At 45.4% G+C, this 27,452-nt stretch overlaps 1 protein-coding gene across 2 annotated transcripts; it reads right to left on the bottom strand.

The window, feature by feature from the left end:
- Positions 1-299: 299 nt before the first annotated feature.
- Positions 300-27,012, bottom strand: BNC1 (basonuclin zinc finger protein 1). 2 transcript variants are annotated; one of them, XM_070570104.1, is made up of 5 exons: positions 26,890-27,012; positions 11,981-12,080; positions 10,678-10,913; positions 6,836-8,700; positions 300-2,583 (listed from the first exon to the last, which is right to left on the bottom strand). In XM_070570104.1, the coding sequence occupies exons 1-5, from the start codon at positions 26,896-26,898 to the stop codon at positions 1,899-1,901; spliced, it is 2,895 nt and encodes a 964-aa protein (XP_070426205.1). In that variant the 5' UTR covers positions 26,899-27,012; the 3' UTR covers positions 300-1,898. The 2 variants fall into 2 exon arrangements, with proteins under 2 accessions (XP_070426205.1, XP_070426214.1); XM_070570113.1 differs by lacking the exon at positions 26,890-27,012 and adding an exon at positions 25,925-26,098.
- Positions 27,013-27,452: the final 440 nt, after the last annotated feature.

Below are 27,452 nucleotides of genomic sequence, written 5' to 3'. Positions count from 1 at the left end.
GGCTACAGACTTACCTTTCATAGCATAGTATTTTTAAAAAATCACTTTACTTTGTATTTTCCTCCATGATAAATCGATACCCAGCCCCTCCTCCCAGTGAAGCTGCCACTTCCTCTCTTTGGAACTAACTTGCTGTGACTGCTGTTTTGTGTGGCACTATTACTGATGCTAGTCCCTGCTCCCCAGGCCTCCCCGGGTTTTCAGCTCTGTAAGATTCATAGTGTGTGCATGCGTGTGTGTGCACAACACAGGCACCTGTACAACAGGCAGTCCATATGACAAAACCAGTTTTACAAATGTTTGCCTTTTTAAACAAAACGTGTGTCATATATTTTTATTAAATCATAGAAAACTCATTTGTATACAAATTTTTCCACTTTGGGGAAACTAGAATATTAAACAGCTGGGTAACAAAACAGTTGAAAGATACATCTCACTTTAAGCAGAGATTAAGTTTTAAGTTGTCACATTTATTTAAAAAAAAAAGTTGAAATAATCAGTAATAGGTTGTTGGCTTTTTTCACCTTTAGGCCAGAGGAATAATCTCTCTTATAACTCCCAATTCTCTTTAAGGATGTTTTTCATTACTTAAACCAACTCTAAGTTTAAAAGATGGTTAACCTGAAGTCTTAATACAAAATCAATTTCTTTTTCCCTACCACGGGCTTTTAGATAATGTAAATGCCAAATTTCAGAAGATGGTCTCCTTTTACAGGACTGAGTAAGCTTCCTTTCTACAACAGCAAATGTGTCTCAGGGCATGGAATATATTTCAGAATAAGTTAAATATTAAGACATACAGTATGGCAATAACGTCCTACTTGTCTTTCTACTACGTAGATTCGTAAGTTCATCCTAATCTTACACATTTATAAAAGAGTGAAGGCTGAGGGATCCAGTGATGCCAAAAATGCACAACCATCAGAACCACATTCTCTAAACACTTTGGGAGAGTATATGAATGGTCCTGCCAGAGCCACGCATGCCTTCGTCCCACAGGGGATCACAATGAACGGACTCCAAAGTTCACCAAATGAAAACGGGCAGTGGTTCTGAAGTTTAGGTCGTCGCTCATTCTGCTTTTGAGCCGAGACCCAGAGGTCACACTGTGACGTGTCTGCACTCACCCCAAATACTCACGTAACATAAACACAAATTAAATATTATCAAAATAATTTTAAATTAAATTGAAGACCACTATTTTTAAGTGCATGAACTATCTCGCACGTAGCTTCTTGAACGTGTGTTACAGAGCAAGAAATAACATCCTTGGTAACACCCATGTTTCTACAAGTCAGAGGCCAGCCCACTTCCTCTGAGAACTCCCTGGAGTAATATATGAGACCTTTAGGGGAAAAAAAAGAAAAAAATAAAAGCAATTCTCCACTCCAAATGGAGGGATAGTCTCAAAAAGTCATTTTCCTAAACTCAAGTCTGGATTTCAGACTCATTCAAGCAGGAACTGAAAATGTGACCTTTGGACTGGCTCCTCACCCAGGGTGACAGTCTGCTTACCCAGGACACTCAACTGACCCTTAATACTGCAAGCCTCACTTCGAGCTGCCCCCAGGTCCTGGGCCCCTGATGTTGACCTGCAGACCTGGAGCTCTCCCAGGGAATGTGTAAACAAATCTGGGGAAAACTGCGTTTCTGCAAGTTTTCGTTATGTCAGTGAAAAACCTTCTGGGCTAAGAAAAATAATAGGAAATGCTGCCCCGATGTCAGCTTCCCACAAGGCTTGTCTTTTGCTCCTCCTGCTGTAGAGGACTACAAAGTCAACTCATATACTTTTGGCCTGGCTTGCCCAAATGGTATTAAACAAAGAAACATTTCTTTGGACTACCCTATTCCTGAATTACGACAAATGCTTGACCAAGCATACTTGGTCCACCATCTTGTTACTGGAGGTGACTGGGAGAGGAGGCCAGGCTTTTGTGCAGGTTGGGATTCTGGCTGTGTCTGTTTCGACTGCGGACAGATGAGAACATGGTGTTGCAGCCCGGCACTTTGCATTTGTGGAGTTGACGGAGGTGCACAGTTTTATAGTGGGCCCTGAAGGTCCCTTTATTACTGTATGTCTTTTGGCAGAGGTGACATGTTATGGGCAACCCAGAAGGTAGGCTAGCAAGGCTCTGGTCGGCCTTCTCCATCAGAACACAGATGGGGTACTCATCTTCTCCAGGGACCAGGCTCGGCCCTTCACAGTTCCCATCACTGTCCTCCATGAGCACGGTGCCTTCCTCGCTTGCCCCATCTGAGTCCCAAGAGGAATGGCTGCTGCTCTCCGACTTCATGCTCGAGGTAGTACTCAAATCCAGGATGGTGCCCTCGCTTGGCAGGCCAGAGCTGTAGCTCTCCAGACCGGCACTGTGGACTTGGGTTATTGGGTAAACCAGACTGCCCATCCGACTCGTTCCCTTGAAGATGACAGATGTCTGGGAGGCTTGTTGTGTGAAAGCCACGTCCTGATAGGCCTCCTGAGCCACATCTTTCAGAAGGTAAGCTGCATGGAAATGGTCTTCACTGCTCTCCAGTGCTTCTTGGGTCAACACTTTTTGGTGGAGATTTAGGTTTGAACTGTGTCTACAAGAGTGAAAAGTTGGTTAGCAATGCGTTGGGCTGTTGTTTTAAAAACAGTCATCATTCTAAGTGGAGACACTAGTAGATATCAGGAAAACCTGTGGCATGGGAGAAGTGATGACAAGGGGCGTGGGACGCAATGGGTGTTTAGTGGACACTGGCTGCTGCCGTTCAACACTTGTCAGAAGTTAGCATTCACCAGGAAGGTCAACAGTCTGGAAAGTGGGACTGTGCAGTTCTCTTCAATTTCCACAATCTGATTGATAAGGAACTTCTTGTACCTCATCTATACAGAATGGCCAGACTATTTCAATCAGGCCAATTCAACCGGGATCCTGGAACTAGGAGGTCCCAGGAGAACACTGGTCACAAACAACAAGGAACTCAGCAGAGGACTTCATTTCAATGAAACCAGGAAATATCTTCCAGAGCTGCACTGTCCCATGTGACAGCCACTCCTACGTGGCTCCTGAGCACCTGAAATGTGGCTCCTATCATATCCTGAAATGATAATATTCTGGACAGACTGAATAAAATAAAACACTACTAAAACTTACTCCACCTGTTTTTCACTTTTTTAATATGGCTACTAGAAAATTTAAAATTTCCTCTGTGGCTCATATCACGGTCTAGAGCATTTGCATGCACATGGCCACAGAAGTGCTACAGGAGTGAAAATCTGATTGGCTAGAAATTGTATACGTGTGTGTGTGCATGCATGTGTGTGTACTAACTTTAGCTCATATTTGCAACGTTTCACTATATACCAGACAGCAGTTTTGCAAATGCAGCACTGTGAGCACACCACCAATCTTCTACCCAATGATTACTCCTGAAGGGCAGGTAATGAATATCCATTATGACACAAGCCTTTTACTCACAATATCATTTGGATGTAACTTGTCAATCAATGTCGGTCTTGCTCAGAGATTCCCTGCTAACTTCTGACTAGTAAAAACAGCCCATACCAAGGTGTAGAATCTTAAAAGGGATAGAATTATTCCAAACAGGGAAAATATTTCCCCCAATACAGATCAGAATGCATCCCAGGGTCAAACTGGGAAAAGCAGCCTCACCAAAATAACTGAGAATTGAATTTTCTCTTCTAAATCTTCGAAGACATGGGTGGGGAAGAGGAGAAGGTTTAATCATATTTCATAAAATGTATAAAATTTACTATTCACTTTTCTTTTCTATCTCCTTACACATTCTTTTTTGGATATAATCAGAATTATACTCGCAGATCACCCACTTCGCAAGCAGCTCATCTCAACTGCAACTGTGCCCTGTGATTATGTCAGCATTCTGGGTTGAAGGGGCAGGTGTGCGTCAGCAGAAAACTAGACACTAGATTGACATATAGGTTCCAGTACACATAAGTGGTTAAGAAAAAGTCAGACAAACACATTTACTGGAACCTTGTACAGAAAGATCTCTGCTGCAACAAAGCAAACCTCTGGGCTCCATGCTCAACTCCTGAGTATTCCATGAATACCAAAAGCTAACTTGTGGGCTCCCCTCTCTCCTCCTTAAGCCTCAGAGGGTAAGATGCGTTTCCTGATGTGCCATGTGCCCTAAGACCAGTGACTACCACAGCTGCGAAAACCCTCTGGACCACCTGCCAGGCTTTCTGCTTCCAGGACTTTGCTAATGCGGAGCCCACTGCCCAGGTCTGCATTTCTTCCCTTCAATCTCTACCTCCCCCTCCAACTCTTCCCCCTGATTTTTGACTATTTAGATTAGTTGAGACCTGTGGTTCTCCAAGTGTGGCCTGGGCACCCCAGCAGTCCCTGAGACCTTTTCAGGAGATGCCTGAAGTCAAAACTCACTTCATAATGATCCTAAGACATTATTTGCCCTTTTCACTCTCATTCCGTCACTAGTGTACAGTGGAGTTTTCCAGAGGCACATGACACATGATACTGCAACAGACCGAATGTAGAAGATGAAAGAGAATCCAGTTATCTTCTTCTAAGCCAGACATTAAAGATATCTGCAAAAATGTAAAACAAAGCCACTCTTCTCACTAAGTTTTTGTTCTGGAAGATGTAGTTATTTTTCATAGAAATGTTAACATATAATAGGTTTATTATTTTAAGTGATATAATATACATTAATTTTTTCCAATTTTAATTCCTAATACAGTACATATTGATGGCTATAAACCCAAACAGACAAAAGCTTTGAGGGTCCTGAGGTTTTAAGAATTTGTAAAGAAGCTGTGAGACTAAAACATCTGAGGGCTGCGGGTTTAGACATACTCCTTCCAGAAAGCCTTCACTAACTTCTCAAAAAGTCTGGCTGGGCACCCTCCCATGAGCCCACAGCAGCCTGTACTTCTTCCATTCTGGCACCCAGCACATTCAGCTGCAATCGCCTGTTTACTACTGGTCTGTCTCCACCACTGGCTATTGTGGGCAGGGACTGTATCCATGACACCTAACACAGAAGGTTCTTAAATATTTTTTGGCTGAATAAGTATTCAGGGTGCTGTCCGGGTCCCTTCCTGAGGGGTTCTAATAACTGCTGTTGGCAGCAGCAGCAGCTGGAAGAGCGGAAGTTAGTTATCCTAACAGCAACAGAGTTCTCATCTCTGACTCAGAGAAATGGTGGTGGGCCCGGGCCTGTCCACAAGGTCCTATTATAATGGTATCATTTTAATCACAGATTCTAGGTAAAATGCATTCCAAGCTCTAGACTACAAGAATTAGTGGCTTAAATCTAGAATGCAAGATGCCTTCCTGCGGTGGGAAGGAGGCTTGCATCACAAATAGGTCATAAAATATTAAATATATGAATAATAAACATAAAGTGAAATAGTATTTTCAATATGCCTTCTTAGTAGACTCTGTAGGTCAGAATAGTATCATAAATATGAAGAATAATCGGACCAATATAACCGTCTCTTCTTCATAATAACAGCTTATTGTGAACAAGCACTCCTCTTGGAGGATGAAGAAGAACTGGTTCACTAATTAGGATCTCCTGGTGCTTGGGTTCAACATCCAGTAACAGAAACAGGAATTTTAACTAATATCACCTGTGCTCTGTCCTCTCTGCTCAAGACAACGAGTGCGTTCTTGTGAGTCCTGTCTAGGAATGTGTGTGGGAGTCTGTACATTTTCCCCTCTTGATAAATTAGGCATTACAATTTGGACTAAGGTGGAGGTGGTGTTGAACTGCTTCAAGTCAGGCTTGTTTGAGCAAATGTAACTCTTTAATATTCTGTGAACCACTCAGCATTTATCATATTGCATTTCGAAACAGCAGAGAGCTGGTCCTTTCCTTACAGCCTCCTGGGGTCATCTTTTGGTATGCTTGGTCTTCCCTTCACTGGGGAGGAAAGTGATCTGCAGAGTGGTTATGTGACTCAAGTTCATTAAGAAAAGCACAAGTCAGATGGTAATGCCAGTGCTGTGTCCCCAGCGTGGTGAGATATACTCTATTCCCAGGCACTTTGTGAACAGTGTGACTGTGTGTGGGTCATGAAAACCCAGCACTGACAGATTTCTCATCTTCCAATCAAGAGCACAAACCCTGAAATAACCTTCTCAATCTTTATTCTTTGATACCTCAATATATTAAAAATCTCCAATCAAGCAGTTATTCTTCCTTTCCAATGCAACTGGTTAACTAGACATCAGACAAAAGGTTTCATTTGATGGACTTCATATTATGAAATGAAAATCAGACAAATTTTGGGAAGCCATAGCAATAATTTAAAAAGCTCCCTCCTCCCTCCTCTGAGAGAACTAGTTCATGATTCCCTAACCCAAATCCTTTGGGCCAGATGTGTTTGTGAATTCAGAATTTCTCAGACTTTTGAAAGGGAGGAGGATGCATATGCTGTAAAATTTTGTTAATGTCCCCATAATAAATTCATTAGTATTTCTGTACTGAATATATATAAAAAAATCCACACAAAGATTTGAAAAAAAAATATTAGAAATAGCCTCACATCATTTCAGCTCAGGTTTTGTGGCCAAATGAGTTTAGACTGTAATTGAAAATTCAGGAATGCGGATCTATAGAAAGTGTTTCTCAATCTGTGATCCCCGGAACAGCAACATCAGTATCACGTGGAAACTTACAAATGCAAATTCTTAGGCCTCAGCCGAGACCTACTGAAGCAGACAGAAATTCTAGGGGGAGGGCTCAGAAATCTGTGTTTTAACAACCTTCTAGGTGACTCAGATGTACGTTAAAGTTTAAGAACCACTGCCTTAGAAGAAATGATTGCCCACAGATGCCTTACCTGTCTCTGCTCCTGCGGGAAGGGAAGGCAGCTTTACAGCCCTCCACGGTGCACATGTGTGTTTCTTTGGCATGCATGTTCTTGTGGTGCATTTTCACACCGCAAGCATTTTTAAAGGTCTTCTTACAGATGTCACACTGGAAGCGATTTTCTTCCTTCTGCCGTGCTAATGCGTGCTGACCCATGGGCTCCAGTTCTTTAGAATCTTCGAAACAAGGAAAAGCCATCCCTCTGTTGGACAAAGCACTGAAGAGACCCCCAGCCAGGAGGCGCTGCTGCAGTTTGATGTAGTCAGGAAAAGGAACACAGGGCTCCATCCCAGGGGTAAGGTGGAGCTCGCGGCCACCATCCTCCACCTCCCTGGGCACCACAATCAATGCTGGCTTCTGCTCAGTCTCCCTCTCTAAGCTGTGTGTGGTCTGCTCAGGGGTTCGGCTGATGGCATCACTGGACTCAATCACTGATTCCAGATGGCAGGCCCTCTCTCCTGCAGGGAGAGGCCTCCCTAAGCCTCCTGACTGTGTGTGCTGCTCCTCCAGCGTTCTGTCTGACCGAGGACTGCAGGCCTCTGGCTCATCCTCACTGACCACCTGCAGGGGCATGTCTTCATCCGAGCTGAGAGCATGCCTCTTCTCATTTGCTATCTCCACAGCTTCCTTCTCTATTTTGATAGGCATACTGGACTTCCGGGATTTCTTCTTGGGAAGGACATCAAATGGCATTTCGTTTAAAACCAGCTGTTCTGGGATTGAAGAGGACAACAGAGGGAGAGAAGGCAGCATCCCGGGTGTGTTTGCTAGCTCGGCAGGAGTGGCCGGACTGCGGTAGAAAGGAAGGACCGGCTGGACTGTCTTTAGGTTGGGAAAAAGCACACCATTTTGCCCAATGCTTGGAAAGGCTGGCTGGCCCCTGGAATCCTCCCCTGAACCAGTATAGGCAGGAAGAGGCCTACAGTCTGGAGAAGTCACCACGAAACCTGGGCGCTTGTAGTTCTCGGAGGCTGCCAGGTTCAGGCTGTTCCTTAGATCTTTGTCCCTGTTGTTTCTGTTCATTGGCATGTGCAGCCGAGGGTTGGGGTTGGCGCTGTGGCGGTTCCGGCTCCTCAGGGAGCTGAAAACCATGTTACACCCTTCAATGGTGCACTTATGCTTGATCTTCAGGTGGACGGCGTTGTAGTGGATCTTGAGGGTGCCTTTGTCATAGAAGGTCTTTTCACACGCGGTGCAGAACACCCGGCCCTTCTTTGTGCCAAGGCTGTTCCTCTCAGACTTCACTTTGGCCTCGGGGGACAACTGTGTCCTTTCAAGCTTAGTGACAATGTTGTATGAGCTGGAGTCACTTAAATGGGCGTTGTCTTCCTTTTCAGTAACAGCATCTGGACAGTTTAGACACTGCTCTTTTTCGACCTGAAATGGTGTGGAATTGGAAGTTAAGAAGCTGCTGTTGGGGAAGGGTCTATGGATTTCCTGTTTGGGGTCCTGACTTTGGTCCTGACCCTGCTCCAGCACATATTGTTCGGGCAGTGACCCTATCAGTGTGGGAGGCACTGGGTTGAAGAACTGGAAGGGCAGCATGAAAGTCATGTTGTTTATGAGGTTCTCAAAGGAGTGTATACTGCTGGGGTTTCCTTTATCCACAGGAGTGGGGAGGCTGGCACTCCTGTGGCTGCAGCTCTCGATAAAAGCCCTGATATCTACATTCGCCGTGGAAGGCGGGATGATGATGGACTGCTCTTCTTTCTCTTGAATTGCCATGAGCTCAACTATGGACTTGGTCTCTCCAAAACGAAGGAACTGCTGCAAGGTGGCCACCTCTTCCTCGCTGGTCATGATGCTCCAGTGATCCAACACCTTTCCTGATGCATCCTAAACCCAAACCAGAATTGAAAAGAGCAATTAATTTACTATTCCTTACCCTTCTCTCTAAGAAAGGAGTCATGTGGTCAGGGCCTCCACTAGCACCCTAGGGCACTTTGTGCCTATTAGAAAAAGACACCCCCATGAGCGCAGGGCTCGCTGAGTTCAGCCCTCACTCACCCCACTCTCCTAGGACAGAAAGTTTATGCAGAAAATAAACTGCACAAATTTAAGTAGTGGTCCAAAAGAGAGGAATAAAATCATATCACTCAAGCCTAAGGGAAATTTGCTGATTATTTTCCATCTTATTTCAAACCAACTGGTTGTCTGGAATTAGGCATAATAATTTTCCCCACTAAAATCAAAGTATGTATCATTTGAACAATAGTAAATTCTTTATCTAAAGAGTATAGCTGGAGCAATCAAGCCTAGGCATAGCTCAAGCATTCATTCCTTACAAGTTTAATAATATTCCCAAGCAACTAGCATCAGAAAACAAATGAACCTATATTGATCTATTGCCCGTGTTCACAAAGCAGAGCTGTAATTACATTGGAGTGTTGGAGATCTTTCAAACTCTGGCAAGGCCTAACTTTTCCCAAAACTACAATAAATATTTTATCACAGAACATGTATTTGATGGCCTACTGAGATTTTTCACAGTGCATGTAAGAGTTTTGAAGATGATGAGGAATGTAACATCATAAATTTTTCATGCACTAGAGGTTCAAGGTAATTGATTCCATATTTTTAATCCTAACACTAGAAAGCAAGATTATTAGGATCATTAAATATTGATCTATGTCATAATGTAAGATCATAATGCTACTCTACATAAAAGGCTGTTTCTAGCCTGCTGGGGGTCCTGCACTCAAGGTGGGCAAACATGTTTCCACAGAAGAATGGGCTTTAGACTCAGAAAGAAGTGGGTTCAAATTCCGGGTTTGCCACATATGAGTTGAGTGACTTCAGCAAGATTTAGAAGCACTCTGAGCCTCTAGTTTTTCAACTGTAAAATGGGGATAAACTACCTACCTCTTGAGATTACTGGAAGAGGGTTAAGTCAATAAATGGCTGTCATTAGTGTTTGTTTCAGTGACATGGCCTACTTGAGTAAGACCGAAGTATATGTTAGTCTTGGAAATGCATTCATTCTCCCATTTCACCAAAATTTTTATCAAAGTTAGCTGACACTTCCTAGTGTAGAGGCAAGGAGAGAAATGCTGTAGCTGTTTCATATGTCAGAGAAATTATATAATTCGTATCAGCATATATGTTCTTTGCTGGTGAAAAAACCTTGATAGCCTCCTTGAATGTGAAACACAAGGCCTATCCCCTAGCATAATATAGAAATAGAAGTGAAATGACTTTGCAAAAAAAGAGAAGAGAGAAGAGATGAAAGGCAAGGGAGAATGGAGAGATGAAGAGAAAATGTGCGGTGACCAAAAGAGAATTGAGGAGTAAGAGAGAGAGAAAGTCCAAGAGCATGAACACAGAAAGACCACAAGATGATGGAGCCTCGGAAGGAAAATCAGCACTGGGGTGGCAGAGGGCTTTAAAGAACAGGAAGGTGTGGCATGAAATTGTAACTGTGTGCTGTGTGGTTCTGCACTGTAAGTTACCCCCTAAACTCTCAGTAAAATCGGAAAGAGACAGTGTCTTGTGTCAGCAGGTAACTGAGTCTAATAAAAGAAATGTAGGCAGCACTGAAGATGGGGCAAATGGTTTACTGTGGAAGAAGTGGCTTAGTGAAACCCACATCAGAAAATATGTAACACTCCCAAATCCTCAAGTTTCACAGTGTCTTGAGGAAAGCACTGGATTCCTCCTAGAACATGAAGTATGGCTTAAGCCATTAGAAAAAATATTAAAGGGAAGGGATGACCACCAATGGCTGTCGCATTGGCGGACAAGCGGATGACATCAGTTATGTGGACAGAGATACCAGAAGATGTTCTAGGAGCATGGCGGCCATGGTCACCATACCTGTAGCACGTATCCACGGATGTAATCCTGAAGGGTCCAGTCCAAGGCATGGAGGATCTGCAGGACCTCATCTTGCTTCAACACACTGAAGAGCCGGTCCAGTAGGATTTTCAGGCGAACAGGGATGGCCTGGGTCCCGTAGAGCATGAGGCTGCTAATATCAAACACCACATTGGACTGGACAATCTCCACCTGGCTTGTTGGATACACTGGGGGGATCCTCAGCTTACTTAAAGCTGAAAAATCAAATTGAAGAAATACCACTTTTAAAGATTCTCCTACAAAGAGAAACACTGCACAGGAAGTCAGCTAGTGCTAACTCTCAGTTATGTGTTCCTACAGAAAAAAGATGAATATGCAAACGATTAACAATCTTAATTGCTATCAGGCTCCAAGTTATTCACAGGAACTTCTAAAAAAAATAGGCTGGGCTGAGACTATTCTTTTCTCCCTTTCCTGTGGCATCTCTAAGGAGTAAAACAGCCACAAGCAGGTAAGATGCAAAGAAAAGGGGTAAAAACAAAAGCAGCAGATGCATAATGAAGAGGATGCAAAAATCAGGAAGCACAGGGTCTGGAGGTGAAGAACCTGGGCGTGGGAATCCAGCAGATCTGGGGTTTGAGCCCGAGTCTGCCACCTCGAGTTGTCGGGCTTGGCATTAAACCACTGAAATTGGTGCTGTCCAATGCAAGAGTCGTCAGCCACATATGGCTATTTAAATTTATATCTAAATTAATTAACATTAAATAAAGTTAGAACTTCAGTTCTTCAGTCACACTAGTCACATTTCAAGTACTCAGTAGCCACACGTGGCCAGTGCACGGTTGTCAGGTTTAACAAATAAAAATACTGAATTCCCAGTTAAATCTGAAGATAAATTTCAGATAAACAATGAATAAATGGGATATACTTAAACTAAAAACATTCATTGGGATATACTTGGGCTAAAAAATTATTTATTGTTTATCTGAAGTTCAAGTTTAACTCAACATTCTGTGTTTTACCTAGCAACCCTGGGCTAGAGGCTACTGTATTAAAGAGCGTGGAACACGTCTATCATTGCAGAATGACAGCACTGAAGCATGAGTTTCTTTATCCTTAGAATGGGGTAGATAAAACATTTACCATATAGAGTTGTCGAGATTCAGAGAGAACATATATAAACTCTTAGCCTGTTACCCGGCACACAGTAGTAACTTAGAAATGTTAGCTGTCATTCTTAGATATTAAATCAGTACCTGAATAACTACAAGTTTTTTAAAGGGAACACTACAGGACAAGAGAGAGGACAAAATAAAGTTACCGTGGGCCACCCATCCATGTCTGCATTGCTCACACTGACGGTGGTTTATTTTCCCCGGTTTGAAACTCTGGCAGCTACAGTTCAGAGTACAGCCGATAGCCTGCAACAGAGAACACAGGGATGCCCAGGATGTTAGTGATGTGTGGACCTACATCACACTTACAAACAGGACACATTCCTCTGTTCAGCAACACTCACAGAGCAACACAGGCCCACTCTGTGCCAGGCCTGGAAGGAGGAGCAGCTAGCCTGGGACCTGGAGACTGTGAACACTCACACAGATATTCCACATGCAAGAATGGGCTAAAAACCTCAGAGCTTTCTATAAGAAAAGATTATGGGCTGAGGAAATATCTTGCTTGTTATTAAGGACACAGAAAGGGTGAAGAGTCACACTGTCACCAAATCTCTAGGTTGACCAGAGCAGCAGCCCTGAAAGGTATACAGAGGCTGTCTGGGACAAGTACACCGAAGAACGATTGGAACTGAGAATGATCCACACAGGGAATTCGTGACCCCTCGAGATGTGGTAGAGGCTGAACATCAAAACAGATTTGAGGACACGTAACAGCTGACTACAGTGAGGATGATTCCTGACTCCACTCACTGGACTGCGTGGCTGACAGACAGACACAGGCCGGACAAGCCCTGTGTCGATGCCCAGTTGCATGGTAAAGGGCCACGTATGGTGTGAGTGTGTGGAGTGGGGATATGGCTGAAACAGAAAATAGAGGTGTACATGTCAACCAAGTTCTAGTATTAAGTACAAAGCTTCACGTGTATTTTTAAGGTGAATTTTTCAAAAGGGGACAGAGGCCTGAAGGATGTGATCTATTATTAAAGAGAAAAAGCTCTCACAGGAGCTCTGTCACGGAGGTTCTGGGAAGACCGCTGGGTGGAATCCATATGATTCAAGACAGCCTTGAAACTGGGGGGTGCATTGTGTTTGGGGGGGATGAAAAAGGCCTACAGTGATGGGTTTAAACTTCCATCTGCCATATAAGGGACTATGTGGCCTTGGGTGGGGACAGTGAAGGGGAGAATCTGGCCTAGGACTTTGGAAACTTACTTTAAAGAGTATATAACTAGTCTTCACTTAAAAATCGGTGGCTGGTGGGAATATAAAATGGTGCAGCCTCTTTGGACAAGTTTGGCAGTTCATCAAAAAGTTAAATATAGAGTTACCACATGACCCAGCAATTCCACTCCTAGGTATGTGCCCAAGGGAACTGAAAATATATGTCTACACAAAAACTTGTAATTGAATATTCACAGCACCATTATTTACAACAGCCAAAAAGTGGAAACAACCCCAATGTCCATCAAATGATGAACAGACAGACTAACTGTGGTATATCCATATAATGGAATATTATTAGCCAATAAAAAAGAATGAAGGATTGATACATGCTACAACATGGATGAACCTTGAAAACATTATCTAAGTGAAAGAAGCTAAGTACAAAAAGTCAGAGGTTGTATGATTTCATTTACATGAAATGTCATGAATAGGCCAATCCACAGAGGCAGAAAGCAGACTAGAGGTTACCAGGGGTTGTGGGGAAGAGGGCAGGGATGAGGGGCGACTGCTAATGGGTGATAGTGGGGGGGGGGGGAGAGGGGCATTCTTTGCTTGTTTTCATCTTTTTAAAAAATAGCTTTAAGTTGAGACATAATTTACATATCATACAACTCATCCATTTAGAGTATACAATTCAATGATTTTTAGTATATTCACAGAGTTTTGCAACCATCATCACAGTCTAATTTTAGACCATTTTCATCAACCCCAAAAGGAACTCTGGGTACAAATTTATGGTGAACACGTGTTTTCATTTCTTTTGGGTATATTCCTAGGAGTGGAATTGCTGGATCATATAGTAACTCTATGTTTAACCTTTTGAGAAACTGCCAAACTTTTTTGAAGTGGCTGCACCATTTCACATTCCCACCAGCGATGGATGAGGGTTCTAATTTCTCCACATCCTCGCCAAGACTTGTTATTGTCTGTTTTTTTTTTTAATTATAGCTATCCTACTGAGTATGAACTGGTATCTCACTGTGGTTTTGCTTTGCATTTCCCTGATAGCTAATGGTGTTCAGCACCTTTTCAGGTGCTCATTGGCCATTTGTATTTCTTCTCTGGAGAAAGGCCTATTCAGATCCTTTGCCCATTTTTATTTTTTGAGGAAGATTAGCCCTGAGCTAACATCTGCCACCAATCCTCCTCTTTTTGCTGAGGAAGACTGGCCCCAAGCTATCATCCATGCTCATCTTCCTCTACTTTATATGTGTGGCTTGACAAGCGGTGCATAGGTCTGCACTCGGGATCTGAACTGGAGAACCCCAGGCTGCCACAGTGGGACGTGAGAACTTAACCACCGGGCTGGCCCCTGTTGCCCATTTTTCAACTGGGTTGTATGTCTTTTTAGTATTGAGTTGTAAGAATTTTTTATATATTCCAGGTACAAGTCTCTTACCAGAAAAATGACTTGCAAATATTTTCTCCCATCCTTGGACTATCTTTTCACTTTCTTAAATGATGTCCTTTGAAGCACAGATGTTTTAAATTTTGACTAGAATTTCTTTTTGAGGTGATGAAAATGTTTTAAAATTAGTACTGATGGCTGCACAACTCTATGAATAGAGTGAAACCACTCAGTTGTATACTTTATGAGGATGAATTTTACGGTATGTGAATTATATCTTGATAAAAATATTATTTAAAAAAATCAGTCTACAACACATCTATTACAATGGCCAAAATTCGAAACACTGACACCACCAAATGCTTGTTAGGATGTGGAGCAACAGGAACTCTCATTTACTGCTGGTGGAAATGCAAAATGCTACAGCCACTTTGGAAGACGGTTTGGCAGTTTCATACAAAACTAAACATACTCCTACCGTACAATCCAGTGATCACCCTCCTTGGTATTTACCCAAAGGAGCTGAAACGTATGTCCACACTAAAACCTGTACGTGGATATTTATGACAGCGTTATTCATAACTGCCAAAATTTGGAAACAACCAAGATGTCCTTCAGTAAACGAATGGATGAATAGACTATGGTACATCCAGACAACGACATATTATTCAGCACTAAAAATATATGAGTTATCAAGCCATGAAAAGACACGAAGGAACCTTAAATACATATGACTAAATGAAAGAAGGCAGTCTGAAGAGGTTACACACTGTATGATTCTAATTATATGACATTCTGGAAAAGGAAAAACTATGGAGACAGGAAAAAGATCAGTGGTTGCCAAGGGTCTGGCAGAGGTGGGGGGATGAACAGGCAGAGCACAGAAGATTTTTAGGGAAGTGAAAATACTGTGTATGACACTATAATGATGGACACGTCATTAACATTTATCCAAACCCATAGCATGTACATCACCAAGAGTGAACCCTAATGTAAACTACGGATTTTGGGTGATTATGATGTGTCAATACAGGTTCATCAGTTGTAACAAATGTCCCCTTTGGTGAGGGATGTTGATAATGGGGAGGCTATGCATGTGTGGAGGCAGGGGTATATGGGAAATCTCTGTACTTTCAATTTTGCTGTGAATCTAAAAGTGTTCTAAAAAAACCAAAGTCTTAAAAAAAAAAAATCAGGGGCCAGCCCGGATCCTGGGTGTGGACCTACCCACCGCCTGTCAAGCCATGCTGGGGCAGGCATCCCATATATAAAGGAGAGGAAGATGGGCACAGATGTTAGCTTAGGGCTAATCTTCCTTTAAAAAAAAAAATCAGTGACCTTGTTGAAATACAGATTAAAATTTACACGATTTGACTTACCTCTGATTCCTTTTGGATTACAAGGGACCTGAACAGATCACCTAGACAGAGACTTTCAAGTGAAGGACGAGGGCTGTTCCTAACTGAGGTGTGCGGCAGAGAACAGGGTTACCTAGTCCCTTCAAGAGGCTATCAAAAACAGGTAACATGGGAGAAAAAACTGTTGCTCTTTGTAAAGTCATACACTATAATACAAAGAACTCCACGTGATCACAGCACTCTTGCACGCATTCTCATCAGGGGTGGTATCATCCCAATGGGGCGAAGGTTGGTTCTGGGGTGGGGTGTGAAAAAATGTTACTCTTTTCATGTATAAAGCACAGATATACGTACATAAACAGATAAAAAGTATATGGTATGATACTAAAATTTCATTGGGGGAAGCACAACTAGAAAAAATTTCTAAAGTCGCCTCAAGTGTGAGGGGAATAATGAAAAAAAGACTGAGAAACACTGCTCTAACACCAGAAATTATTTCACTTTTCAGTTATAGAGTTTGTACTTGCATATACATATACAAATGTATTAGATACATGAACACATACGTCTATATACCTATACACACAATTATACAGTTATCTTGACTGGAAATTAAAGGATAAAATGAATAATCGTTTAATTTCTATGACATACTGTCAAAACAAAATTTTAAAATGGCACCATTATCTTAGTTTGTAGCACACCTAATATGCTGTTCAGCTTCTCAAACGTCCTCGCAACTCTCTCTGAACGTCAGCTCACAGACGAACAATCACCTGTACTCTCAATAGCTACCAGCATACTCAGGACTAAGCCCATGAAATATTTTACAATCTACATTCTATAAATATGACTTTTAAAGAAAATTTTAAAAAGGAGAAGAATTCTTATTTTGGATTATGTCCCTCAGGATGCTACTCGCTCTTGAAAAACAAGATGTTGGAAATCTACAAAGGAGATTCACATTTCATTTATTCAGAAAATAGGACCCACTTCAATCAGAGGAAGAGACATCCTTGAGCACACAATTCCTCCACTTCCTGAAGATTCGGCTCTGAAGGATTGCACTCAGGCAAAGCCCCAGGAAACTCTGGGAGACTATCTCAGGCCCAGCACAGAAAAACCATAGAGGAAACAATCCTAAGCACACTGCACAGCCCAAGATGGAAACTCACTTTTTTCTGTATCTCTTGATACCTGACCCCAGGTTTCTCAGTTTCAGTGTCACTGGCATTCGGAGTCAGAGAACTCTCTGGGGTGGGGGCTGTCCTGTGCGTCACAGGAGAACCAGCACCATCCCATCCTCTACCTACCAGGTACCACAGAAACGCCTCCCTTTCCCAGCTGCAAAAACCAAGACTGTCCCCAGACATCGCCCCTGGGGCCAAAACTGCACCCTGTTGAGATCCACTGACCTGACCTGAATCTTTAGTTTCAGCAGCTTCTAGTGTTAGGACAGAATTTTAAGCAGTTTTATCTATAATTCCAATGTATGAATGCTGCTTATAAGAAAGATTCATGTGGTTCTATATGAACCTATTTGAATAAGGCTTAATAAAGCTCATTAACATCTATGGAAATGAATCTCAGAGGAATTATTTATGAACTAAAAAAGCTAATTACAGTGTCTAAGAAAAGGCCCTTGGGTTTTTCCACCCATCTCAGAATTCCACGATGTAGTAAAATTATAGCACCATTACTTAAAGACAAATTAAAACTTCTAAAATGAAATCAAACCAAAAATTTCTAATTACAAGACAAAAAGTACTCATGTAAATCAAAATAGATAACTCTTAAAACGTACATCCTTTCCTTTGGAATCCTAATATTTGCTCCATTCCTCAGAAACATAAAGCAGATGTTGACAACATTCCGAACTCAAGACATGATTATTGCTTTTTACGCACTCATTTTAATCAGACTATTTCCAAATTGTTATTAGCCACTTTGATGTGCTACAAATCAACATTCAAAATTCTGGTTTGCTGTTTTGTAACTAACATTTGCTCATTCATCCATTTAGAAATTACTGACACACCTAGTATGTGGCGGATGATTCAGTTATTTGCAGTCTTGGAATGGAGTTATGACCCCATTTTTAGGTAGGTTTGAGGGTCCCACTTCCTCTCCCACACACCCCTGCTCCACCTTCAGCCTGGGGAGATGCTGTCTTGAATTCCTAGCAGCTGCCAGCCCACGCACACAGCGGGATAGATGTACAGACTTCCACTGCTAGACAGTGCAGGCCTCTGGCGTGATCTGAATGGTTGAGCTTGAGAATAAAAACCGTCCACTTCAAAGATGTTTTCATCTCTAGCACACACTGATATTTTCCCATCACTGAAGATGAATTCAGGGGGATACTTTCAGGGTACTAGATGGAAGAGGGAAGAAAAAAACTATTGAAGATCATTGAGGTTTCCAGACTCATGGCACTGACCCTTTGAGGGGAGTCATTTGTGATCTGGCTCAGGCTCAAAATTGAATTGTGTACCAGCCAGGCAGCTTCGTAGGCTCAAGTTACTTAGTCTGCCCTGTCCAATACAGGAGCCACTAGCCACATGTGGCTATTTAAATTTAAGTTAATTAAAATCAAACAAAATTAAAAATTCAATTCTTCGGTCACACTAGCCACATTTCTAGGGCTCAGTAGCTACACGTGGCTAGTGGCTACCATACTGGCCAGTGGAGATACAAAACATTTCCACCATCACAGAAAGTTCTACTGGGCAGTTCGGAGTCTGATGCATCTGCCCTTCTAGCATCTGCCCTTCCACATGGTGGAGTTCATATTTAATAGGCGATTTCATTCAATGCTCATTACACCACTGTGCAGAGGGAATTATTCTCAGGAAACTTATATTTTTGGAAGATTTGTAACTCTCCCAAGGTCACACAGCTGGTGAACTCTACGGAGCACTTATCATGTGTGAGGCACTGCACTACCCTGTGCCCATGTATTATCTCATTTCTTTCTCACAACCACCTGGGAGATAGGTATTCCCATCCCCATTTTGTGGATGAGGAAACTGAGGAAATGATAAGATATCAAAGTGGTCTCAAATCTGGATACTGGGGGTAGATTATATCTTGAAATACCAATATTTTGTGCTAACTGCACCTACATTTATGGTTTCATTTAATCCCAACAGCAAACTTTGAGAGTTAGGATTTATCATCCATATTCTTTAGATAAAGACATTAAACTTCCACATGGTAAAGAAACTCAGTTCACTGAATAAATATTTATTGAGCATTTATGACCAGGCATTGTTGTAAACTCTGGGAGTTAAACTGCTGAACAAGACCTATGCGGTCACTGCCCTCAGGGAGCTCATATTCTAGAGGAGAGAGACAAAAAATAAACAAACTACCAATTCAGAATAGGGCAAATGCAATGAAAGAATTATGCAGAAAGCGAGGCTAGCAATTTCACTGGGTAGCATGGACAGGTAGGGATAGGAGTAAGTGCCTTTTAGACAGGGTCATCATCAAAGGCCTTTGAGGAGGTAACATTTGAGTGAGCCCCAAGAGATGGCAAGGAACCAGTGAAGAACTGGAGAGGAAAGGAGTGTTTCAGGCAGAGGGTGGAGAAAGTGCCAAGGCCCTGAGGCACCAGAGGCTGGAGTGTTCTGGGAACAGAAAAGGGGCCAGCGTAGATAGAGTAGCATTAGTAAGGTTAATGCTAGAAAATGGGGATCACAGAGGTGACGGAGACCACTTTGCATAGGATCTTGGGGCAGGCCAAGGAGTCTGGATTTTGTTCTAACAGTGATCCTTTGAATAAGGGTATGACACGAACATTATTTGCCTGTATAAAAACACCTCTAGATGCAGAGGTGGGAAACCTGAGCTCTTTCCCCATCACCACACTGAGCATCTCTCACCAGGATGTAGTAAAACCTACTACTGGCCTCAGGGGACTTAGGTCTTACTTCCCATTAAGCCACGTAACCTTCAGCTCTACGCCTTGGAGCCTTTGACTGAAACGGGCTGGAGAGCTGCTCCTACATCCCTCAGAGGCCTACTAGCCACATTCACGAGGACACACAGATGGAGAGCTGAAAAGGCCAATTAGTACAGTGAGATCGTTGTTGCGCCAGGCCCACAGGAAGCAGGTCCCAAGGTCCTGTGGGCTCTGATGGTCTGACTCTGCACAGAGGTACTGGAAATACCGAGAAAAACCTCCACAAAAGCTGCTACACAATCACTCACTCCTGAAAGAGGCAACAAAATCTATGGAACTCCAAACCAACACCTCGAGGCCAGCAGTGGGCCTGCTACTTCGTAAACCCTCCACTGGTATGATTTGAGAGAATAATGAATGAATCAATGAAAGCGCTGCACCATGGTTACTAATTATAGATGCCCACCCAATGTCCTTTGCCTGATCTGCCTTGGTACAAGAATCTTAATTTATGAGTCTCTGTTGTGGCCAGGTGACTAAGTACTGGCCAATGGTATACAAGTGGAAGCTGTCGGGTGGAGCTTTACAGAAAGCTCCCTATAAATGGGAGCTGACTCGGCTGAGAGACTTCTTTGCTTTTCCTTCTTCCTTCTTCTTGTAACGAGAATATGACAGCTGGACTTTAGAGGCTATTTTGTGACCATGAGGCAACCTTGAGGTCATGCCCTGAGGGTGACTGAGCAGAAAGCATGTTGACTGTTATTTAGCAGCTCTTTTACTAGCAGCCAAATGTAGTTTCTAATTTACATGCTGATTGTCTTGTTGATCATGGGAAGGGCCACATAAACACTATATGAAAATGGTTAACTAGTAGAAATCACCAAGGCCAAGTTTAGAGTCTGTGGTCCTCTCTTAAGCAGGAGATTCTAAGGCTGTGCCAGATTCTCAGTGGTAAGAATCATAATTCCACAAGTTGAAATCAAAGGACCCAGTCTGCTAAATCACAAATAAATTTATTTTTTTGGAGGAAACTTAGCCCTGAGCTAACATCCACTGCCATCCTCCACTTTTTGCTGAGAAAGACTGGCCCTGAGCTAACATTTGTGCCCGTCTTCCTCTATTTTATATGTGGAACGCCTGGCACAGCATGGCTTGATGAACTGCGCATAGGTCTGCGCCTGGGATCCGAACTGGTAAAACTTGGGCCACTGAAATGGAGAGTGTGAACTTAACTGCTATGCCATCAGGATGGCTACACAAATCACTTTTTATTTATCTATTTTTTTAAGATTTTATTTTTCCTTTTTCTTCCCAAAGCCCCCTGGTACATAGTTGTATACTTTTTAGTTGTGGGTCCTTCTAGTTATGGCACATGGGATGCTGCCTCAGCATGGCCTGATGAGTGGTGCCATGTCTGCGCCCAGGATTTGAACCAGCAAAATGCTGGGCTGCTGAAGCAGACTGTGCAAACTTAACCACTCGCCCACGGGGCTGGCCCCTCACTTTTTAAGTCACTGAGCTTCATAATGAAAATGCTTCAAGTTTTCCCATTGTATTTTTAAACGTTGAATATAGACAATTGCTGTTAATATGTTTCAGTCCTGGAAAACTGCAGTGCATATCAAAGACTGCCAATCAGGATCTACAATACAAGACATCCCCTAAAGCAGCTGGACCACCCTTAGCTTGTGGGGAGACGGCTTGGTTCCCCTTCACCTATGGTGAAACTGTCATTCTCATTCTCTCTGGCTGCAGACCCAGCCCTCCTGGTCCAGGAAACCGCATCATTCAAGGCCGGGAGGTCTCCACCCAGCTGCTCTTTGGAGCTGCTCTGCCTCTGCCTCTTACACACATTTTGTACTCCTTACTTCTCTTACTAGAATTGGAATTTTTTGCTACCTCCCCTCTCTCATTTTTCTCTAACTTCTTTCAATTTTTAAGTTTTCCACTGTTTTTCCTTACATATATAAAGCCCCAGAGGTACAACTAGGATTCTGAAAATAGTATCACTATTTGCCAGATGGGCAATAAGGACAATGGGGAAGAAGAGAGAAAACCCAGGAGGTCCTCTCGTGTGAGGTAGCTTGTCTGCTGCTGGCAGCACTGGACTGACGCCCACCTGGAGAAACACACACAGACCAGACATTCATCTCATGCCATCCTCTACCATTAGCAGTTTAACAAAATGATACTAATCTATTTAACAAATTGGTGGTGGTGTTGTTTTGTATTTGTTTTTAAAGCATCGACCATGTACTGATAAAGCCCTCATGAGGATACAAAGATGAGGAACTCCCAGTGTCTGCCCTAGGGGAGCACTTGTCTTCACTGGGGAAGAAAGTTACACAACTTGATTGTCAAGAGTAGCAGAGCAGAGAATATGATTTGTCAAAAATTAGCGTAAGTCATTTAACTATACTAAAATCTAGCAATTCAAAAGATACTACAAACAAATGAAAAACTCATTGGCTGCCTTTAGAGAAAGCTAGGGAACCAATTATTCTGAAAAATGGTAAACAAAGAGAAAAAATCAAGTACGTATCGCTTTTTATACAAACTGTACTTTAGGGTAACCGAATCACTAATGAGATGAAGATTCTCTTTATGGAGGTATTCCAGTGAATAAATAAATGAAGAATTAGAAGACTACCATTCCACAACTCCTAATGAAAAAAGATGACAACCAGGTCATTCCCCGGGATGGAAGGATACATCCTACTACATATAGGGTGTTCTTACCAAAAAAAAGTTCAAATTTGAGTCAGATCAAGCGTCTAGGTCAACCTTGGTTTACAGAAAATACAGGGGATAGAGGAACGTTTAAACAATACCACAAGGAAGAAATCACCAAAATACAGACTGGGGAGCACTCTACAGGACAAACGACCCAGCTTTTTCAACAGCTAAATTGCAAGGCAAAAAGAATAAACCTATAGATTAAGAGAGACAATGTATGTATCTAATTTGGATCTTGATTTGAACAAAACAATGGTAACATAAAGTTTACAAGCCAATCAAGGAAATTTGAACACTGACTAGAAATTTAACAATATTAAAGAGTCATTGTTAAATTTTTTAGGTGCAATATGGTGTAATGCTTTTCTTTAAAAAAAGAGAGAGAGCTTTTCTTTTAGAGCTACATGCTAAAATATTTGTGAATGAAATTCTATGATGCCCAGGATTTGCTTCACACCAATCCAGTGTTGGTAACAGCGGGGGGAGTGAAGTGGGATTGGCCCAAAGCTGATCACTGTTGAATCTCCAAGCATGTATCACCAAGCTTCATTAAATTATTCTAATTGTGTCTGAAATTCTCTATAATAAAAAGTGAAAAAAATAAATCAAGACTCCCGTTGTCCTGCAAACTTTAGTTTTGAGTGAGATGGCAGACGTAGAGGGAGAGAAGAGCGCTGTGTACAGAGGCCAAAGGAGGCTTCGTCCAGGAGGCAGCAGCCTTTGACCAGCGTGTGCAGGAAACGCCCAGCCCTAGGCTCACCCTGCACATGTGTGTCAAACCTGGGAGGCTGGGCCACAGAGTACAGGTTCCTGTCATGGGCAGCGAGAGCTGACCTGGAAAGGCAACACGGTGGAGGTGAGGATGGGCTGTCCAGATGGGCACCCAGAAGTCCCTCTGTTGGGTTCATGGAAACATCAGGGTTCTGAACGACAACGAGATATGGTTTACCATGAGCAGAGTTGAAAGAAGGACTTGGGAAGCCTCAGGAACCAGGTAGGCAGCATTTGCAATATAAAAACCACACGAAAGGATAATGGACAGAATCCGGTTTCTCACTGCAGGTATGAGGATGAAAAGAGCAGTCAAAGCAGACTGAGAGCATGAAGTGTCTAGCAGAGAACAGGCAGGTGGGAGGTAGAACCCGGGGGACAGATGTTGGGCCAAGTCTACCTGTGAGTAGAAAGTATGCGTGACATGCTCGTAGAGTTCTCTTGCTGCTTAGTTCAAAGAGGGTGATGGGGAAAATACTTGTTCTTTTGATCTCTATAAATCAAAGTATAAACTCTGTGCCAAAATCATTTAATAGCTGTGCTTTTTTTCTTAAAATTATTTGTCCTGAAAATGGAAAATATAAAAAGTAGAAAAATATGCAAATATTACCTTAGACACCAAACATTTCTTCTTAAAAAAAAAAAGTAACAACAAGAAAAAATTACACAGAAACATAAATGATAGGGATACATTTTTTCCTTTCTAACCTAAGTTTGAGAGCTCAGAGGTAATCTTCAGAAAACTTTGATAAAAAAACGGAGGGACGTAAACTGCACATGTAGGAAACTTCTGAACACAACTGGGTCAGCCTGAGGAAAAAAACCCAAAAACCCAAACAAAAAAGACATTTACCCTCCAGGATAATTTTAACTAAGGCGGCGAGTTACACAAGCAATGCAACTTCACAACTGCTGCTGATGCGAAATAACGACGACACCGTGAACGTTTCTAAGTAAAATCTCACCAACATTTCTTTTAGGGACTGAAGGAGAACTCGATTTTAAAAAGTAAGTGTAAAATAAAACCCCTAGATTTTCAAAAGGAAGTTTTTAGAGAGAAAAGATCAGAGTTAGTCAGTTATGCCATCCCGAGCACTGCCTGAAAATTCAGCACAGTCCGTCAGGAAAGGTTCAAGCTGACTGTATAAAAATTTTACCTTCGTGAGGAATAATGCAAGAAACAACCAGAGGGCTACAGAACAAAGACAACGCTTCCGGAAGCTGGTGTAGACCTGGAAAATAATTCTGATGTCGCTTTGAGCGTAAGGATGACACAAATAATCTGTAAGACGAGACAAACTAATAGAACTATATGAAAAAAAAATAAAGTTAGCAGCCTGAATTAGCGTTTCCCTGAGGCCATCATCCCCTCCACAGAGGCCGTGTGGACCCGGCCCTCACAACACTTCACTTCTCCATCTCTCTTCTCCCTCACGTTCGCGGGGTGAAACTTTCACCGCCCGAGGCAGAGTCCCAGGGTGATCTGCTAGGCGGTTTATAATAATGAGTCCAGTGTGGACAGGAACAGCAACACCCCTTTGCCCACAACTCCGCCAAGTCCGAGTGAGCCCCACAGAGGACCCTGGTGAAGCCAGGCTGCTCTCTATTTAGACTCACCTCTTTTTTGGGGGGATAAAATAGGCATGTGTCTGTGAAGGAAAACGGGGCCACACCGGAATCCTGGAATTTCCAGAATTAGAAAAAAAAAAGGCTTCAAACAATGACAAGACAAGAGGAAATCCGGTTTTCAGGTGGAAACCAATTTAAAAGGAACAACAACAAAAAAGGTTTCCAGATGCCCCTTCTGCATGGAACCTGGTGATCTTTAACATCTCTCACCCAAGTCATCAAAAATAAAATATCTAAATAAATAAATTTAAAGCAATCTGTCACAGAATACTCGGAGTAAGGTCATTAAAAATATTCAGCGACCCCCTCCCAAAGCTTGACCTTAGATACCAAAAACATGGGCGGCTCAGCACCGAGATCCCCCGAGATTTCGGCTATTTCTGATTCTTTTTAAGCAGGGCTGTTTGTGACGAAAGGAGCCCGCTCTCACGCCATCTGCAGAGGCGAAAATCCACCCCGGGGGAGAGCCCGCTCCTCCTGCAAGTCATTTCCCTCGCGGGACCTCCAGGGCAGCCCTCTTAACGGCCACCGTCACCATAACTTTTACAGCCACACACAAGAGCTACAAGACACTGCGGCCCCTCGCTCCGTCGCTGGCGTTTAATTCCACCTACAAAGTGAACTCCTCAAACGCCCCCCGTTTCTGTCGGCCCCGAGGCGTTCACACCTGACAGGAGGATGCTCGCAGGACCAGCGCCGTCGGTCCCACAGGGAGAGCGGCGCTCCTCACCCCGCGCACGGCGCTGAGGGGCCAGCGCGGGCCCCGAGGCCCGACCGCCGCGCCGGACAGACGCGGACACTCAAACCAAAGGGACCCTCCTGCGGGCCCGACGCCGCCGCGCCGGCTGACACCTCCCGCGCGGACCGCGCGCGACCTGAGAGAGCGGCTCCTCGCGCCGCGTCCCGGCAGACGCCGACCCCGGCTGTGAGGGGAGCAGGGGAAGCGAGATGAAGGGAAAGCCCGCGGCGCTCGCAGGACAGCCGCCCGCGCCCGCGCAGCGCCTCCCTCACACGGGAGCGCGGTCCCCACACAGCCGGGGACGCCGACGAGGCGACACCTTCCCCGCGACCCCGAAGGCAGCAAACCCGGGGGCCGGGCGCTGCGAGGACGAACCACAGCCCAGCTGCAGGCGCGCCGGAGGACGAAGCCGCTTCGCCAGAGTCGTCACAGCCCAAGCGGCGGCGGCCTCTTGGCCCCCAGAAGAAGCCAACGACGACCCGCGGACAGCCCGCGACGCCGGCCGTTCCGCTCCTCCGCGGGACGCACAGACAGCGTATCTCCGCACACGCGCTTCGAACCGAGTTCCAAGAACGCGTCCTCACGGGCTCGTGGGGGACGGCCGAGCGGCCGGGGCGCTCACCGCCGAACCGGAGTCCGACCCAGACGCGCGTCCGCGAACGGAGCGCCCAGAGAGCTCACGGAAGACGCCCGACGGCGAGGAAAACGGGGAACGGGGGGAAGAGCCGCCGCAAGGAGGCGGACGGAACGGCGCGCCAAACGCCGCCTTCAACTCGCCGACAGTCACGCCAGCGTCGCCGCCGCCTGACGAACCCGGCTTCCGAAGAACGGCGGCGGCGGCGACACCCGCGGACAGGGATCCCGGGGCGGCGGGGCCCCCCGCACGCCCACAGCCGGCCCGCCCGCCCAGCTGCCCTCGGAGCACCGCCGCGAGCTGCGCCCACGCGCCCCGGCCCGCGCCCCGTGAGCCCCGGCCGGCCCGAGCGCGGGGCTGAGGCGGAGCCGCCCGGGCTGCCCGCGTCCCCCGCGGGGAAGCACCTGAGGGGCCCGGCGCGGCGCTCACCGCGGACACGCAGCCCGCGCCCGCGGGGCGCACGGCCGTCCCGATGCACCGCGCCCGCCGCCCGGCACAAAAGAGCCGTCCCCGCCGGGCTCGGCGACAGCGGCCACCACGCGCCCGGTGCTCAGAGGAACGAGGGCCCGGGACCCACCGCCGCCCTTCCGACGCGCCCGCCCGGCCGCCCTCACGCCCACCGCGCAGGTGGCCCTCGGGGAGGCGGCCCCGCGACCCCGGCCTCCCGCCCCGCGCCCCGCGCCCCGCGCCCGGCGCCGCCGCTCACCTCGGCCATCGTGCGGCCGCTGCCCCGCGCGCCTCCCGGCCGCGCCGCAGCCACGCTCCGCCGTCGGGGCCGCCTCGGCCGAGTGGGCGGCTCCCTGCCGGGCCGCGCGCCGCGTGTGCCCGCACGCCCGCCCCCCGCGGCCCGCGCCCTCCGCCCGCCCCCATCGCGCCCCGCCCCGCCCCGCCGCGCGGCCGCTCCGCGCTGAGCCGGGGCCGCCGAGGCGGGGCGGGCGCGCACGGCGGAGGGCTGGCCGGCGGCGCGGGAGGCGGGCGGCCCCGCGGGCTCGAGGGCGCGGGCCGGCGAGTTCGCGGACGTGCTGTGTCCGCTCGGGGGCGCGGGGCTGCGGCCCGGGGCGCCCACCCGCCTGCCCGCCGGAAGCCGGGTTTCCCGGGCGCGTGAGGAGGTGGGGCCGGGGCCGGCGCGGGGTCCCCGGGGCACCGGGGCTTGTCCGAGAGCTCGGACGGGCACCCCGTCCCCCGCGCGCTCCGATGAGGTCCCCACGAGCGCCCGCGCCCCGAGTCTCGGCTGCTCCCGTTGCACGTGGGGTGAAGTTCGCCCCTCCT

Source organism: Equus przewalskii, chromosome 1, assembly GCF_037783145.1.
Source record: "Equus przewalskii isolate Varuska chromosome 1, EquPr2, whole genome shotgun sequence".
Lineage (NCBI taxonomy): Eukaryota > Metazoa > Chordata > Mammalia > Perissodactyla > Equidae > Equus > Equus przewalskii.
Note: the sequence above shows the minus strand (reverse complement) of the source record. Positions and strands in the feature narration are given on the sequence as shown.